The following is a 14,649-nucleotide window of genomic DNA, read 5'->3' as shown; positions in this document are numbered from 1 at the left end:
TTATTGGGCTGGGGCCCTTTTCCAGCTTGGGAGGAACCCCCACTCCCGCCCTGTCTCTTTTGACCCTTATGTGGCCGAACTCTTGGACAGTTGCTAAATGAGTGAGGGCCGGCACACATGGGGCATTCATGCTTGAAAGTGCAACCTTTCCGATTGTACACCCCCTGTGACCCAAACTCCCAACAAAGCAAGCAAGGTTGAACCGCCTGCCCCACTGGAAGCTGAAAAAGTAGCTGAAGAAGAGGAAGCCTTAGCCACTAAATGGCCACTGTCAGAACGGTCGTCCAAATTTGGCCAAGCCGGAGACATAACTTGCAGCCACAGTTGCTGGTGGATGCGATCCCAGAAGGGTACAAAGCGGCCCTCATCCTGAATTCCTCATCATACAGCCCATAGGCAAAACCCTGTCCATGTAAAATTTCCCTGCAAAAGAGAAACCTAACATCTCAAAATCATCCGGATGGACAGGGAGAAGGTGAAATGCAGATTTGATATCGCATTTTGCCAGCTCAGCCCCCTGACCACAGCCTTGAACGACGCCCACGGCCTGATCAAAGGTAGTATACCTAACTGAACACAGTTCCTCAGGAACATAGTTCCTCAGCACTATATAATGGTTTTAATAATCTCGAATTGTAATACGTTTTTAAACTGGAAATGTAAATTATGGTTTTATATATTTTATTTGTTTAATTGTGTAGATACTGTGAGCCGCCCTGAGTCCGCTTGCGGAGAGGGCGGGATATAAATCAAATGTAATAAATAAATAAATAATAATAAATAACATACTGAATCCAGGCCGGGCCACTGAACATTATGTACCCTTTATATATGATATCCATGTACTGGATCAACGCTGCTGATCCAGGGCTGAGCACGCCAGGGCTGAGCACGCGCTATCACACCTGCATATACAAAGAACCCGGGCAACCAATTAGCCCAGGTCCGATCCAACTTCCTTTTCTTCAACTTCTCCTTCTCCTTCTCATCAAGATCCTCCTTATCCTTTTTCTCTAACTCTCTAAACAAAAGGGAGAAAATATTTACATATTCTCCCTTGAGGATCTGTCCCTTGTGGCTGGCAACAGGTGGTCTCCTAAAGGCAAAGCCACCTCCCCAAAAGGCATGGCTTCGAATGGGACTGACCCATATGGGGAGGGGAAGCCCCAGCTTCCAGCGAAGGCAGGCGCCACCCCCTGCTGCCCAGCCCCAGCTCAACTCCCATAAGGGCCCAACTGGCCCTGCGGCCATGCCCACCTAGCCTGGGACCCCGCATTCGCAGCGAAATGAGTGCTAGAACCCCCAGCCACGTTAACCACACTATTGGGAGCCACAGGAACAAAAGGCCCCCATGGCCAAATAATCCCCGGACATGTCGTGGAACCATCCCCAGCCTTACCTGGCAACCCAGCAGGTACCACAGCCGCACCTGCTCTGACAACAGAGGAAGAAGGACCCGCACCGGCATCTACACCCACGGCTCCAAAATAGACAATCTTGTTAGGATACTGGCTTGAAAAGCCCTTTTTGAAGCTCCCCCCCTCTGAGGAACTAACGAAGGTGGCAACCCAGCTGCCTGCTCCAATGCCCGCAGCCTCAAAACAATGGCTGCATTTACCTCATCCTCCCCCTCTTCATCTGAACATGAAGGCGGCAGAGGCCGCTTCTGCACGGGCTTAGGCGCCTTACGTTCCGGCTGCTTCCTCTTTGACTTCCCTGCTCCCTTTTTACCAAACACCCTAAATGCACCACCAACCAAGCTGGTACTAATCTCCTTAGAGGCAGATGAACAAGGACCCAACACCCCACCTAAAATGGCTGCTCAAATTTTACACAAAATGTCTGCCCAAACAGCCTCAGGGCTGTTGTATCCAGGCAGAAAACTAAAATTCAAAATGGCCTCCAAAGAAAAGCCTCAGATCTGTTGTATCCAGGCAAGAATTAAATTAAAATGGCCACCAGAAAGTGGCCTCAGGGCTGTTGTATCCAGGCAGAAGCAGTACAACAAAATGGCCCCTGAAGAGATGTGTCAACTAAGGGAAAGATAACAGTCCCTACAGTCCCGTTTAATGACAGGAATAAAATTGTAATCCCCTAAATTATTATTATTTTTTAAGAATACTGGCCACGAAGCTAAAGAACCAGCAAGGGCTGTCCCTGCTTAGCTTCCAAGCCTCAACCAGACAGGGCTATCTGGCTACCCAGGGGGTAAACGAAGGATTGGGGGGGGGGGAGGGGGAGGTTAATAACCAATAGGGGCAGCACAACGGCCCCTAAAATCAAGTCCCCACTGGCCCGGGCACCCAGTCATGCAGCGCTACACAACTCCCGACACCCCTCCTCGACAGAGAAACCAGCCAAAGCCTGAAATCCAACGTCGCGCTATCCTTGCCCCGACACCAAACGATCCCGACGGAGACGGCAGAGCCCAGTCCCCCACGGTGGCCGAGAGCTTGCTATGCTGCTCTCGTACCAGCGATTATCAAGGGACTGAAAGTGAGAGGGGCGGAGGCTTACAAAGGCACGCTTAAGCCCCACCCCCTAAAAGACGCACCTAAAGCGCGCCTCGCCGTCCACTCTCCCTCCCAGGAGGCAAACAATCCCCGTCAGCCTAGCTGTGAGGCAGCAGGCTGATGGAGATCCAACAGACTCTAGGAAGAGGCTCTGGGTGAGTACTCCCCAGTCCCCACCCTTGCTGTCTTTCCTCCCATCCACCCAAGTGAAGGCATTTACTCTCCTCACCCTTGGTGTCTTCCCATCCCACCTCCCAAGTTCTCAGCCCCCTCTCACCACCACCCACCCAAAACACCTCTTCCTCTCAACTATCCCTGCACCTTCGGCACTCCACTACTTCTCCCATTTGTGACATTCACTCACCCTCACCCTTGCTGTCTTCCCTCCTATCCCCAACTCTTGCCATTCACTCACACCCCCACTTGCTGTAGTCCCACCCAAACTGCAGCTGAAACAGATGCTGGTTTCCCCGTTGCATGTGTGTGCATGTGTCCCTGTGTCTATGGTGACTCAAAGCCCTGAAAGAGGCCCAGAATGAAGGTAAGAAGAATAATTATGGAGGGTGGGGGGGGGCATAACAACTGTCACAGAGATCACTCAGAATTACAATTGCTCTCCAGATGCCAGAGATCAGATCCCCTGGAAAAAATTATTGTTTTGTAGGGTGGGCTCTCATCTTCATCAATGACTACAGTCAGACACAAAATGATATGGATGGATAATTGTTCTGAGCTATGTTAGCTATTCTCAGTTAACTGTGAACACCAAATTTAATTTTTTGCTTCTCCTCTCTCTATCCAGAACTTTTGCTGTCTTAAATCTGATGTTCTAAGGATTTTGTTTTCACTTAGTACTTGAAAAACCAAAAGCTTAAAAAGACATAAAAACTGATTAATAATTCTTCTCCTGTCCTAGAAAAGCAATACTTGCATCTGGTTGAATTTATCATACCTCTTACACATAAGTAGGAAGGCCAAGTTGGATAATGAGTTTATTTGCATTTTCAATAAAATATTCTCAGATAAAACCAATTTATTTGTAGCTTGAAGTAATTCACTAGCACATTATAAAGTCATCAGTGCTAATGTGGTACAGCATGCCTTGTATCCTGTTTATTAAATACATTGTTGGATGTCTGTTTTATATCTTTCAGGTTAAATTTGGAATTGTTTGCAGCCAGCGATGTCATGAAGCCTAGTGTCAAAGTCCTCCATTTAAAGGAAAATGTTGCTTTCTTGGCCCAGCTCCTTACCAATACCAGCCATAGTGGATTTCCAGTGGTGTGCAAATCTAAGCCAGATCAGGCAGAGGTATTCCTGGGAACAATTACACGGTGAGATACAGATATGTTATTCCACGCAAATCTGTGGGTTGTTGGGCTAGAACAACAGTTGTAATATATTGCATTATGATAGTGCAAATTTTGAACCAGAGGCCTTGAGATATTTAGTAATTTCTCTTTTTATGGTTTGAAACAACTGTGTGTGTTTATGTTTACCCACTGTTGTATCTATGGATCTCTATATATTCTTCATCATTAATATTTTATCAGTGACTAGTAGTACATTTGGATATTAGGTAATCCAACTACAAAATGAGAAGTGTCTGCTTATTAATGTAATCACTGTAATCCAAACTGAAACATAAAAGACAGTCGATGTTATTTTGGAAATCTTAGATTCTGCTATTCTAGCATATGGCTATCTGGTTTGGAGTTTGAGCAGGTCAGAGTGAGATAGGAGTGTGAGGAGAGAACTCAGCCGATATGTTAAGTAACAGACATGTACAGTTACATAGATCTTGCCACTCAAGAGCATGGGTCTTATAGGTTGCCTTTTCATAATGTTTTACTGGTTCACTGGAAAAAAAAGGAAAAGGAGTGTTTTGCTCTCTTCATCCTTTTTACTGCAGTCCTGCCCCTCAGAATCACATGGCTTTCACATGTGCTCTGAGACTCTAGGAATCATCTGGTGGGGTCACTGAATGGGGAAATTGCCATGCAGCAATAATTGGGCAGCATCTCTGAGTATATGTACTAGGAATAAGACCCATTGTGAAGGAAAACAAACAGGAAAACAGAGGCATTGGGAGAGTGTGCCCCACCCTTGCTGTCTTCCCACCCACCCAAGTGAAGGCATTCACTCCCCCCCACCTCCAGAGGAACTGATGTATGTCATCTGGAGAGCAGTTTTAATTCTGAGTGATCTCCAGCCCTCACCTGGAGATTGGCAACAGTGGTTTTCCAGGAGGAAATGGTTGACTTGGAGGGTACATCTATGGCACTGTATGTGTCTGAGGTCCCACCCCTCCTCAAACTCACCATCTCCAGGCTCCACCCCTCAAATCTCCAGGAATTTCCCAACTTAGAGTTGGCAACTGCTAAGTCACACTGGTTGTCAAAGTGGGGCTGCTACTGCACAAGAGGAAGCAGCTAGGCCTAGTTAAGTCATGGCAGCCAGGTGTCATCAAGTCACCCAGAGGGTGCTGCCAGGCCTAGTGGAGCCAACCTCCAAGTGGAACATGAAGATCTGCTGGGATCATGACTGAACTCCAGACAACAGATCTCTCTCCCCATCCTGGAGAAAAGAACTGCTTTGGAGGACTGTATCCCATTCTGTTCACCTTTACTGAAAGAAGTTGGTCGTCTAGCAACAGCCTCTGGCTAGGGACAAGGCTGAGGGGAGGAGGGAGAGAAGGAGTGACAGGAAAGGTGGCAGTCATGCCTCTGAGGAAATGCTCCCAGCAGCACCAGATCTTGCTGCCTAGTTGCATTATGACGGCAGCAGCTCCCTAGCTATTCCTACGGCTTTTGGAGGCTGTGTGTTCTGGGAAGTTTTCTGTCTGGGCTGTAGGACCGGATCTACATGTTTTTTGAGGGGGGGGCAAAATTAAAAAAGGCACCCACTTATGGGCCATTCTATCATGGTCCCATAGAATACAATGGACTCCATACCCAATTTGGTGATCCCCCTCTGTCGGCGCCCAGGGCAAGCCCCCCCCCTCTGTCCCCTCCTTATATCTGGCCCTGGTGGGCTGTTGATGGGGTGGCAGAGATCTGTTGCCAGCAACACCTTTCATGAGGCCAGTTGACAGAGAGGACACAGAGAAGAGATGGAGATGTGGCTGTCTCTGAGGTAAGACTGGTTTGTTCAGCATTCCCAGGGCTGCAGTGGGGGGGACAGAGGAGTCAGCCAATGGGAGGTCAGAGATACTGACTGAGTCGTGATGGGGCAGTGGTTTCTGGAGTGCATGGAATGCACCTCTAAGCCAATGGGAGAGCTTTATTTTGCCAACAGTATTAGCAAATTATATATATAAGGTTACAGTTAGCAACACAGAAAGAAATCACAATGCCCCAGTAGGCACAGCTCACTTTACGGATTAGGGAACTCCACCTCTATCTGCTGATGGGCAGCCAGTCCAACTCCACCCCAGAAGATCTGTCCGCAGCATTGCAAGCTGTGGTGGCGTGGCTCAGGCTGAGTAGACTGAAATTAAATCCGATGAAGATGGAGGTCCTGTATCTGAGTCGCCACTGTCTGGGACCGGAGGTCCATTTACTGACCTTTGACAGAGCCCAGCTCACACTGGCATCCAAGGTTAAAAGCTTAGGGGTGCTCTTGGATCCCTCATTAACAATAGAGGCCCAAGTAGCTGCCACTGCCAAGTCAGTCTTTTACCATCTGCAGATGGCAAAGCAGTTGGTCCCCTTTCTCGGATGTGACAACTTGGCAACAGTGATTCATGCAACGGTCACCTCAAGATTGGATTACTGTAATGCTCTCTACATGGGGCTGCCCTTGTCCCAAATCTGGTGATTTCAACTAGTGCAGAATGCTGCAGCCAGACTGTTAATGGGAATTCCTTTATGGGAACACATCCAGCCTGTTCTGAAAGCGCTGCACTGGCTACCGATAGGGTACCGGATTCGCTTCAAGGTGCTGGTCATTACCTTTAAAGCCCTATATGGCCAGGGTCCTGCATACCTTAGGAACCGTCTTTTCCTGCACATGCCCCAGCGAGCACTTCGGTCCAGGTATCAAAACCTGTTGACAGTTCCCAGCATCAGAGAAGTAAAGCTCAAAACAATGAGAGTCAGGGCCTTTTCCGTTGCTGCCCCTAGCTGGTGGAATGAGTTGCCAGAGGAGGTTAGGGCCCTGAGAGAGCTCTTACAGTTCCGCAGGGCCTGCAAAACAGCACTCTTCTTCCAGGCGTTTACATGACTGGTAACATCTGCAGCAATGGGACTGGCCCATTAGAACACCACCAATGACCTACTTCACTACGCTGTGGCGATCCTGAGTCCTCAGAGTATAGCTAACCACCAGAATTTAAATCGCTGCCTGAAATTATGATAGTAGCACATGCAAATGTTTTAAATTGATTTTATGTTTTATGTTTTTATTGTTTATTGTACTGGTCACACTAATGTGTTTGTGTCGACCCTTGGTTTGTGAGCCGCCCTGAGCCTGCCTTCGGTGGGAAGGGCAGGATATAAATTAAATAAATAAAAATAAAATGATTGAGCCTTAGGGAAAGGAGAAAAAAAGCTTACACAGCAGTGTCAGGAGCTGAGTGGTGACTGCAAGCTGTATCCTCCCGTGATCCTTGTATGCCAGTACCAAGATCACACCACTTCTTTTAAATGGGATACCTGTCCAATAGCTTTTAAAAATATATATCATTATATGGCCTGTGCTATGCTACGTTATGTCATCAGTTGCCAAATGCCTCCATTTGCCTGTTTTTACAAGAATTTCCATTGCGTATAAAACAGTGACACTTTTTAATCTATCTGAATTTTGACAGGAAGGATCCCTTGGGGGAATAAGTAGTAACTGTAAGAATTTCATCTCAGTGAGATGGAGGAAAGAGCCAACATTGTACATCAGAACCAATGGGAATGAAACAAACAAAACAAACTGAATAATTTAAATTAATAGTTTTACTATTTCTTATAAATCCAGTGAAAGAAAATGAACTCTAAATGATCTTTTGTTGTGAAGCTCTCTTTGAAACAGGCAGAAGCTTCAAGACACTTTGATGTTTACTAGAAATCTTTGCGGAAAGACATGTGATCAAATTGATCATAAAACTGAGATAGTTAACTTGATAGACAAAAAATCAACAGCAGTCTCCCTTTGTTCTTTTACTTGAGTGAATGTTTTCAAGATAAAACATGTCACAGCTCAGATGGTATAGCAGTGTCTGCAGTGCTTGTGATTGCTTGCTTCAGTAAACAAGAGCCAAAGAAAGCAGGCTTCTCCACTTCAAGGTCTAGCAGCAAGGCAGGGGACAGTGTAACAATACATGTGGGTTGTTTTTTTGTCTCACAGTGTCTCGCATTTCCACAAAAACTGATGTTCCTTCTTCAAGTTAGGCTTCAAACAGAAACCGTTTTCGCACACAGCTTACCACGTGGTCACGTTCCTGTTCTTTCTGCAGCATCTGTTGGATTTCCCATTATCTGCACCGGAGTTACAGGAAGTGCCGCGGCTTTTGCGCAGCAAATGTAAACTGGGTTTTAGCGGTTTACGTTTGCTACACAAAAGCTGCAGCACTTCCTGTAACTTCGGCGCAGATAATGGAAATCTGACGGACGCTGTGGAGAGAATAGGAATGTGACCCCATGGTAAGCTATGTGCGAAAACGGTAAGAGAGAAGAGAGTTTTGTGGCAAACTTATATAATGTGAGAAAAATGTTATGCAGGTAAACAGAAATTTTATAAACAACAAAATATTTTCTTTATAATTACCATGATATAAGCTAGGGTTGCCAGCCTCCAGGTAGGGCCTGGAGATTTCCCACTTTTACAACAGATCTTCAGCTGGCAGAGATCTGCTCCCCTGGAGAAAATGGCTGCTTTGAAGGATGGACTTTATGGCATTGTATGTTGAGACCCCTCCCTTCACCAAACCCCACCCTCTCCCAGATCCACCCCCGAAGTCTCCAGATATTTTCCAACACAGACCTGGCAACCCTAAGCTTGCAAGAACACCATTGCACAAAGAATAGAACTGTGCAAATATTCCAGGACTCTTTAAATATTTTTATTTATTTTTAAAGACTTTCTTTAGTCACTTAGGAAGGCATCTGGCATTTGTAAATACAAAATACTTTATGGCAGTAGAAGAGAACAAACAACATGACGAAAAGCCTAACTTTATGGAATGAAGATGTTTGATCTTGTAGTGAAACTTAGCCAGGAACTGGGATCTCCAGAATGAAGGTTGTTTCAGGAGAATTAATAAATGGAAATTGTGTTGCTTCAAAGAAGGTTAGAATTCAGCCTGCCAGCTCCAAAGCAGCTGCTTGAGAGTTCTGCACTGTGGCAGGTCTGGCCTAAAAGACCCTGATGGAGTCACTACATTATCCCTTTTGATGCAACCATTACTTATTTAGGGGAAATACAGTGACCAAATGAGCCTTGTTACAAAGCATACCCAGAAAGAAGAAGTCGGGAGTGGGGGGGACAACCCAGACTCCTCCAACTAGAAGAAGAAAAAAAGAAAAGGCTCAAGTGAAGTGTAGAATCAACTGACATTGTGCTTATCTAGGTTTTAAATAAGCTTACTTCTGTTTGATACAATGTTGGTTCAGCACGGAGGCCTTGTTAATCTGGTCCTGCACTTACCAGACATTACATCTTGTGTTCATCATACACAGTTTTGGTTTTGCTGGCATGATCACACTTTCTCTAGGAATGTTTGGCAATTGCTTCCATTTTCTGTTTTTCTTTAATCTCAATTTCCTTTTATTTGGTAAATCTCTGCTGAGAACTGCATTTCTCCTTCCTTTCTATCTGAGTTTTGAAGAGTGAACATCAAGAAGTTGTACATTTGTTGTATGAATATAGGACATGCCTAGAAAAACAGGAACAATTTGAGAGTGTAACGTACTCGAAGCAGAGACGAGAGTAGGGCAACATAGTTTATTAGGAGCACGTTGCAAGAGAGCGAGCACGCGGGCCGGGCCCCGCTTATATACAATTCCCGGTACAGCCTACTGGGTCGGTCAGGCCAATCCTGACCTGTTGAACTTCCCGCCGCAAGTGTTGATTGGCGGGTGATTCCGCGCCCTGCGCTGGAGGCTTCTGGGACCGCCCAGTTGCCTCTGCGCGGGGCGCATGTTGTTACTGATACACTACACCCCTCCCCCCCTAGTTAAGGAACATAGTCCTTGAGATACGCGGGAGGTCGGCGCTCCCGGGTGGACCGTCTAGGGAGGTCCGGTGGGGGAGGCGCTGCTTCCGCGGTTGGTGCTTCGGCGGCCCGTGGTGTGGCCGGAGGCGGCGAGGCTGGCTCAGCGGGTCTTTCGGGCTCGGACCGTTCTGGTGTTCCCTGCGTCGGCGTGATGGGCGTTGGGGCCTCGTCCTCAGGTCGGCTCTCGGTTGGCCCCTCCCCGGACCACGCCTCCTCCGGTAGCGTGCGGCGGCGCAACTGGTCTATGTGCCGCCGTAATACCTGGCCCCCCTCGGTTGATATATCATAGTGGCGGGACCCCGTCACTCGTAGCACTCGGCCCGCCACCCAATCAGGCCCCCTTGCATAGTTCCGGGCGTAAACTGGGTCGCCCGCAAAGAACCCCCTGACTGCGTCCCGAACCTCGGGGCTCTCGCGGGTGTCTGACGCCCGGTCGGGGTGTAGTCTGTCCAGTCGGGTTGTCAGCTTGCGTCCCATTAGGAGCTCTGCCGGGCTCACCCCTGTGACCGGGTTGGGGGTGACCCTATTGTCGAAAAGGAATGCCGCTAATCGGTGGTCCCAGTCACCCTGCACAATTCGGCCCAGGGCTTCTTTCGTGGTGCGGACCATCCGCTCCGCCTGGCCGTTGGTGGCTGGGTGGAAGGGGGCAGATCTTATGTGCCTAATCAGGTATCTATGGAGGAATGCCTGGAAGTCTGCAGACGTGAACGCGGTCCCGTTGTCTGAGACTATGGTGTCCGGGATACCGTGTGTGCATAAGACCCTGCGCAGCGCTCGGATTGCGGCGGCGGATGAGGTGGACCCTACGGGGATGACCTCCAACCACTTGGTGTAGGCGTCCACTATTATCATGAAGATCTGCCCCTGGAATGGCCCCGCGAAATCGAGGTGGAGTCTCGACCATGGTTTCCGGGTTGACTCCCACCTAGTGGCGGGGGCGCTGGGAGGTTCGGGCCGCGACTCTTGACACGTTTGGCACCGTCGGACCCAGCTCTCTATCTCCCCATCCATCCCCGGCCACCAGATGTAGCTTCTGGCCAAGGCCTTCATTCGGACTATGCCGGGATGGGTCTCATGTAAGGATTCTAGGACACGCTTTTGCAGCGGGGGCGGAATCACCACCCTACTTCCCCATAACAGGCACCCCTTGTGGGCTGCTAGTTCCTCCCTCCTGGTCTTATACAGCTTGAATTCTTCCCCCATGTTCCCCTCCGGCCAGCCCCTCACCACCCAGTCGAGCACCCGTGCTAGTGTCTTGTGTTTCTGGGTGGCCTTGGCGACCTCCGCTGCGTGTAGGGGCGGCTCCGGGAGGCTCTCCATTAGCATGACCTGGTGTGCGGGGGCGGGGTCTGGACCCGTTTCCGGAAGCGGCAAGCGGCTGAGTGCGTCCGCGTGACCCATAGCCTTGCCGGCCCTGTGTACCAGTGTGTAAGTGTAGGAGTTGAGGAATTGGTTCCACCTCAACACGCGCTGCGACAGTATTTGGGGGGTTTGACGGTCGGGGGCCAGCAGGCCTAAGAGGGGCTTGTGGTCCGTAGTTATGGTGAACCTCCGCCCATACAGGTATTCATGGAACTTGCGGACCCCCGCCACGATTGCCAGAGCCTCCTTGTCTATTTGCGCGTAGTTGCGCTCGGCTGGTGTCAGTGTGCGGGAGTAGTATGCGACCGGTACCTCCCTCCCGTCGGGGAGTTGGTGCCCCAGGACTGCTCCCACCCCGTATGGCGACGCATCGCAAGCCAGGATGACGGGGAGGCCCTCGTCAAAATGGTGGAGCACCGCATTAGACACCAAAACATCCTTGACTGCCTGAAACGCGGCCGCTTGGCGTTTGCCCCAAACCCAAGGGGCTTTTTTGTCCAGCAGGCGGTGCAGGGGCTCTGCTAGGGCCGCCTTGTGGGGGAGAAATGAATGGTAAAAGTTAAGCACCCCCAAGAAGCTTTGTTGCTCCGCTTTGCAGGTGGGGGCTGGCGCTTTCACAATGGCTCGGGTCTTTTCTTCCGTTGGGTGGATTCCCGCTGCGTCTACGGCGAACCCCAGGAACTCCACCCGTGGGACCCCCAGCAGGCATTTCTCCCTCTTGACTTTGAGCCCCGCTGCCTGGAACCGGCGGAGTACCTCTCTTAGGCGGTTGCCGAATTCTTCGGGGTCCGGGGCGGCGACTAGCACGTCATCAAAAAACGGCTGGACTCCGGGGATCCCTTTCAGGAGAGCGTCCATTATACTCTGGAAGATCCCGGGAGCGACGCTAACCCCGAATTGAAGTCTCCTCACCCGGAAGGCCCCCCTGTGTGTCACTATAGTTTGGGCTTCCGCCGTCTTAGCATCTACCGGGAGCTGTTGGTAGGCCTGTGCCAGGTCCAGCTTCCTGAAGATCTTGGACCCCGCTAGGGCAGCCAGAACGTGGCTCACCACCGGCACTGGGTAGGGGTTATCCTGCAGTGCCTTGTTTATTGTGCATTTATAGTCTGCACAGATCCGCACCTCCCCGTTTGGCTTGATAGGGGTTACGATGGGGGTCTCCCAGGTGGTGTAGTCCACGGGCTCCAGGACTCCCTGGGCTGTGAGGCGGTCTAGTTCGGCCTCTATTTTTGGCTTTAAAGCGAACGGGACCCTCCTCACCTTGAGCCGAATCGGCCTGACCGTGGGGTCTAGCGGTAGGGAGATGGCCGGCCCTTTGTAGCTCCCTAGAGAACCATCGAACACGTCAGGGAACTCTTGGCATATCTCCCCGAACCCCCTAGGTGTTAGGGTTTGCCCCACCCCTTCCAACCGGATCCCCAAGGGTTTGAACCACGCCAGTCCTAGCAGGGTGGTAAGCTGGCGCTTTACCACCAGGATGTCCAGTGGACCGTGGAAGGACCCCCGCTCGACTTGCACCCGCGCCCACCCCGCGATTTGCACCGGATTCTTCTGAAAGTCCCGGAGTATGAAGTTCGCCGGCCTTAGTTGCAGCCGCTGGGGGGGACACAGCTTCCTCAGGGTTTCCTCCGCTATAATGGAGATGGAGGAACCAGAGTCCACTTCCATTTGGCAGGGGTTCCCTTCGATGAGGACCGCCATTTTGATTTTATCGGGGGTGGAGAGGGGCAAGTTCAGTACCTGCAGGGACGTGGAGTCCGTGGAGTGGAACTCCGCCGACTCGTGATGCGTGGTCGGCCTCCGGCGGTTGGGCTTGGCTCGGCAAGCCCTCGCAATGTGGCCCGTTTTTCCGCAGCTCCGGCAGTCCCAGGTCCGGTACCGGCAGTCCCGCTTGTCGTGGGGGTCGCCGCAGCTGGCGCACTTGGTGGCCGGGACCCTCTCCGTCGCTGGGGGTCATTCGGCCGCTCGGGGGCGTTGGGCGGCTCTGCTGGGTGGCCCGGCTGGGCGGTGCAGCTGGTGGGCTTCTTCCTCCTCTGGGCAGTCGTGGTCCAGCTCCTCGTGGTGGGCGGCTTCTGTCCGGGCCTTGGGGAAGGTCCTGGAGGTCCTCTCGAACGCCACCGCCTCGCTGAAGGCGCTCTGGAGGGTGAGCTCTTCTTTGGCGAAGAGCTTCTGCTGGAGCCTCTCGTCGCGGAGGCCCCACGTGAATCGGTCGGCCAGGGTGTCTTCCAGCTGGGGGAAGTTGCAGTTCCCGGCGATCTTGCGGAGGGCCGCCAGGTAGTCGGCGGCCGATTCCCCCACTGCCTGGTCCCTTCTGTGGAACAGGAACCGGCGGGCCACCCGTGAAGGCTGAGGCGAGAAGTGGCCGGTGAGGAGCCTGATGATCTCCTCGTAGGACTTCTCCGTGAGGCGGGCGGGCGCCGAGAGACCCTTGGCGATCTCGAACGTGGCTGCCCCGCAAACGCTCAGGAGAACATCCCTCTTCGTGCCGGCGTCGGTGACCTTGTTGGCCCTGAGGTAGAACTCGACCCGCTCCGCGTAGGACTCCCAGCCCTCGGGATTGGCGGGGTCGAATGTCTCGATGTAGCCGGTGGTTCTGTTCTGTGTGGCCATGGCGGCGGCGGTCAGGACTCGTGGTTGCCCTAGATCTCCGTGGTAGCCGCTGAGGCTAAGATCCCATCCTCGTCGCCAGTGTAACGTACTCGAAGCGGAGACGAGAGTAGGGCAACATAGTTTATTAGGAGCACGTTGCAAGAGAGCGAGCACGCGGGCCGGGCCCCGCTTATATACAATTCCCGGTACAGCCTACTGGGTCGGTCAGGCCAATCCTGACCTGTTGAACTTCCCGCCGCAACTGTTGATTGGCGGGTGATTCCGCGCCCTGCGCTGGAGGCTTCTGGGACCGCCCAGTTGCCTCTGCGTGGGGCGCATGTTGTTACTGATACACTACAGAGAGCATCTTATTTTTTTAGCCAGATGACTGTCTCCTTTGTTTTCCAAACATTGGGTTGCCTGTTTTTCTTTTTTTAAAAAACAGTTTGTCTTGAAGAATTAAAGATGTTATTAAATATCTTCTTTGCATCAATTGGGCATTTCAAATTAATAAAATAAAACTATTTCTTAAAATGAGAAATACATGTTTAATAATCATAGCTGAATCCTTGAAGTACGTATTTGGTTGAATTATATGAAAGTGATTCCAATCTTGTTCTTTTAAACCATATTAATGACCTTTTCTAACATGTCAAGATTACTGTTCTACATTGTATGGCACAGAAGTGGGTATATTTCAACCATTTATTCCTTGTTACACACTCAGTTTCACACAATAGTGGAAACACTGCCTGTGCCTCAGAGTTAGTTGCTTTTGTCTCTCTGAGAGGTATACTTATTATCTGATGCTCTAGTTCATATAAGTATTTTTTTCATAATAGTACTTTACATGTTTAGATGAATGCCAAAAAATATAACGTGAGAAGAAACTCCAGACTTCTTGTTGCTACTTCCACTAAACATTCTTAATAAGTGTCCAAAGAAATAGAGCACTGATGGCTCACAAACTGTAGAGTCCAC

The 14,649-nt window shown here is 50.4% G+C and overlaps 1 protein-coding gene across 1 annotated transcript in view; it reads left to right on the top strand.

Annotated features, from left to right (window-relative positions):
* The window catches only part of LOC132574736 (chloride channel protein C-like), a 97,951-nt gene that overhangs the window by 67,023 nt on the left and 16,279 nt on the right, over positions 1-14,649 (top strand). Inside the window, exon 13 of the mRNA XM_060242972.1 lies at positions 3,668-3,847. Coding sequence (XP_060098955.1) covers positions 3,668-3,847 — 180 coding nt within the window. The remainder of the gene's footprint in view (positions 1-3,667; positions 3,848-14,649) is intronic.

Source organism: Heteronotia binoei, chromosome 7, assembly GCF_032191835.1.
Source record: "Heteronotia binoei isolate CCM8104 ecotype False Entrance Well chromosome 7, APGP_CSIRO_Hbin_v1, whole genome shotgun sequence".
Classification (NCBI taxonomy): domain Eukaryota; kingdom Metazoa; phylum Chordata; class Lepidosauria; order Squamata; family Gekkonidae; genus Heteronotia; species Heteronotia binoei.
Note: the sequence above shows the minus strand (reverse complement) of the source record. Positions and strands in the feature narration are given on the sequence as shown.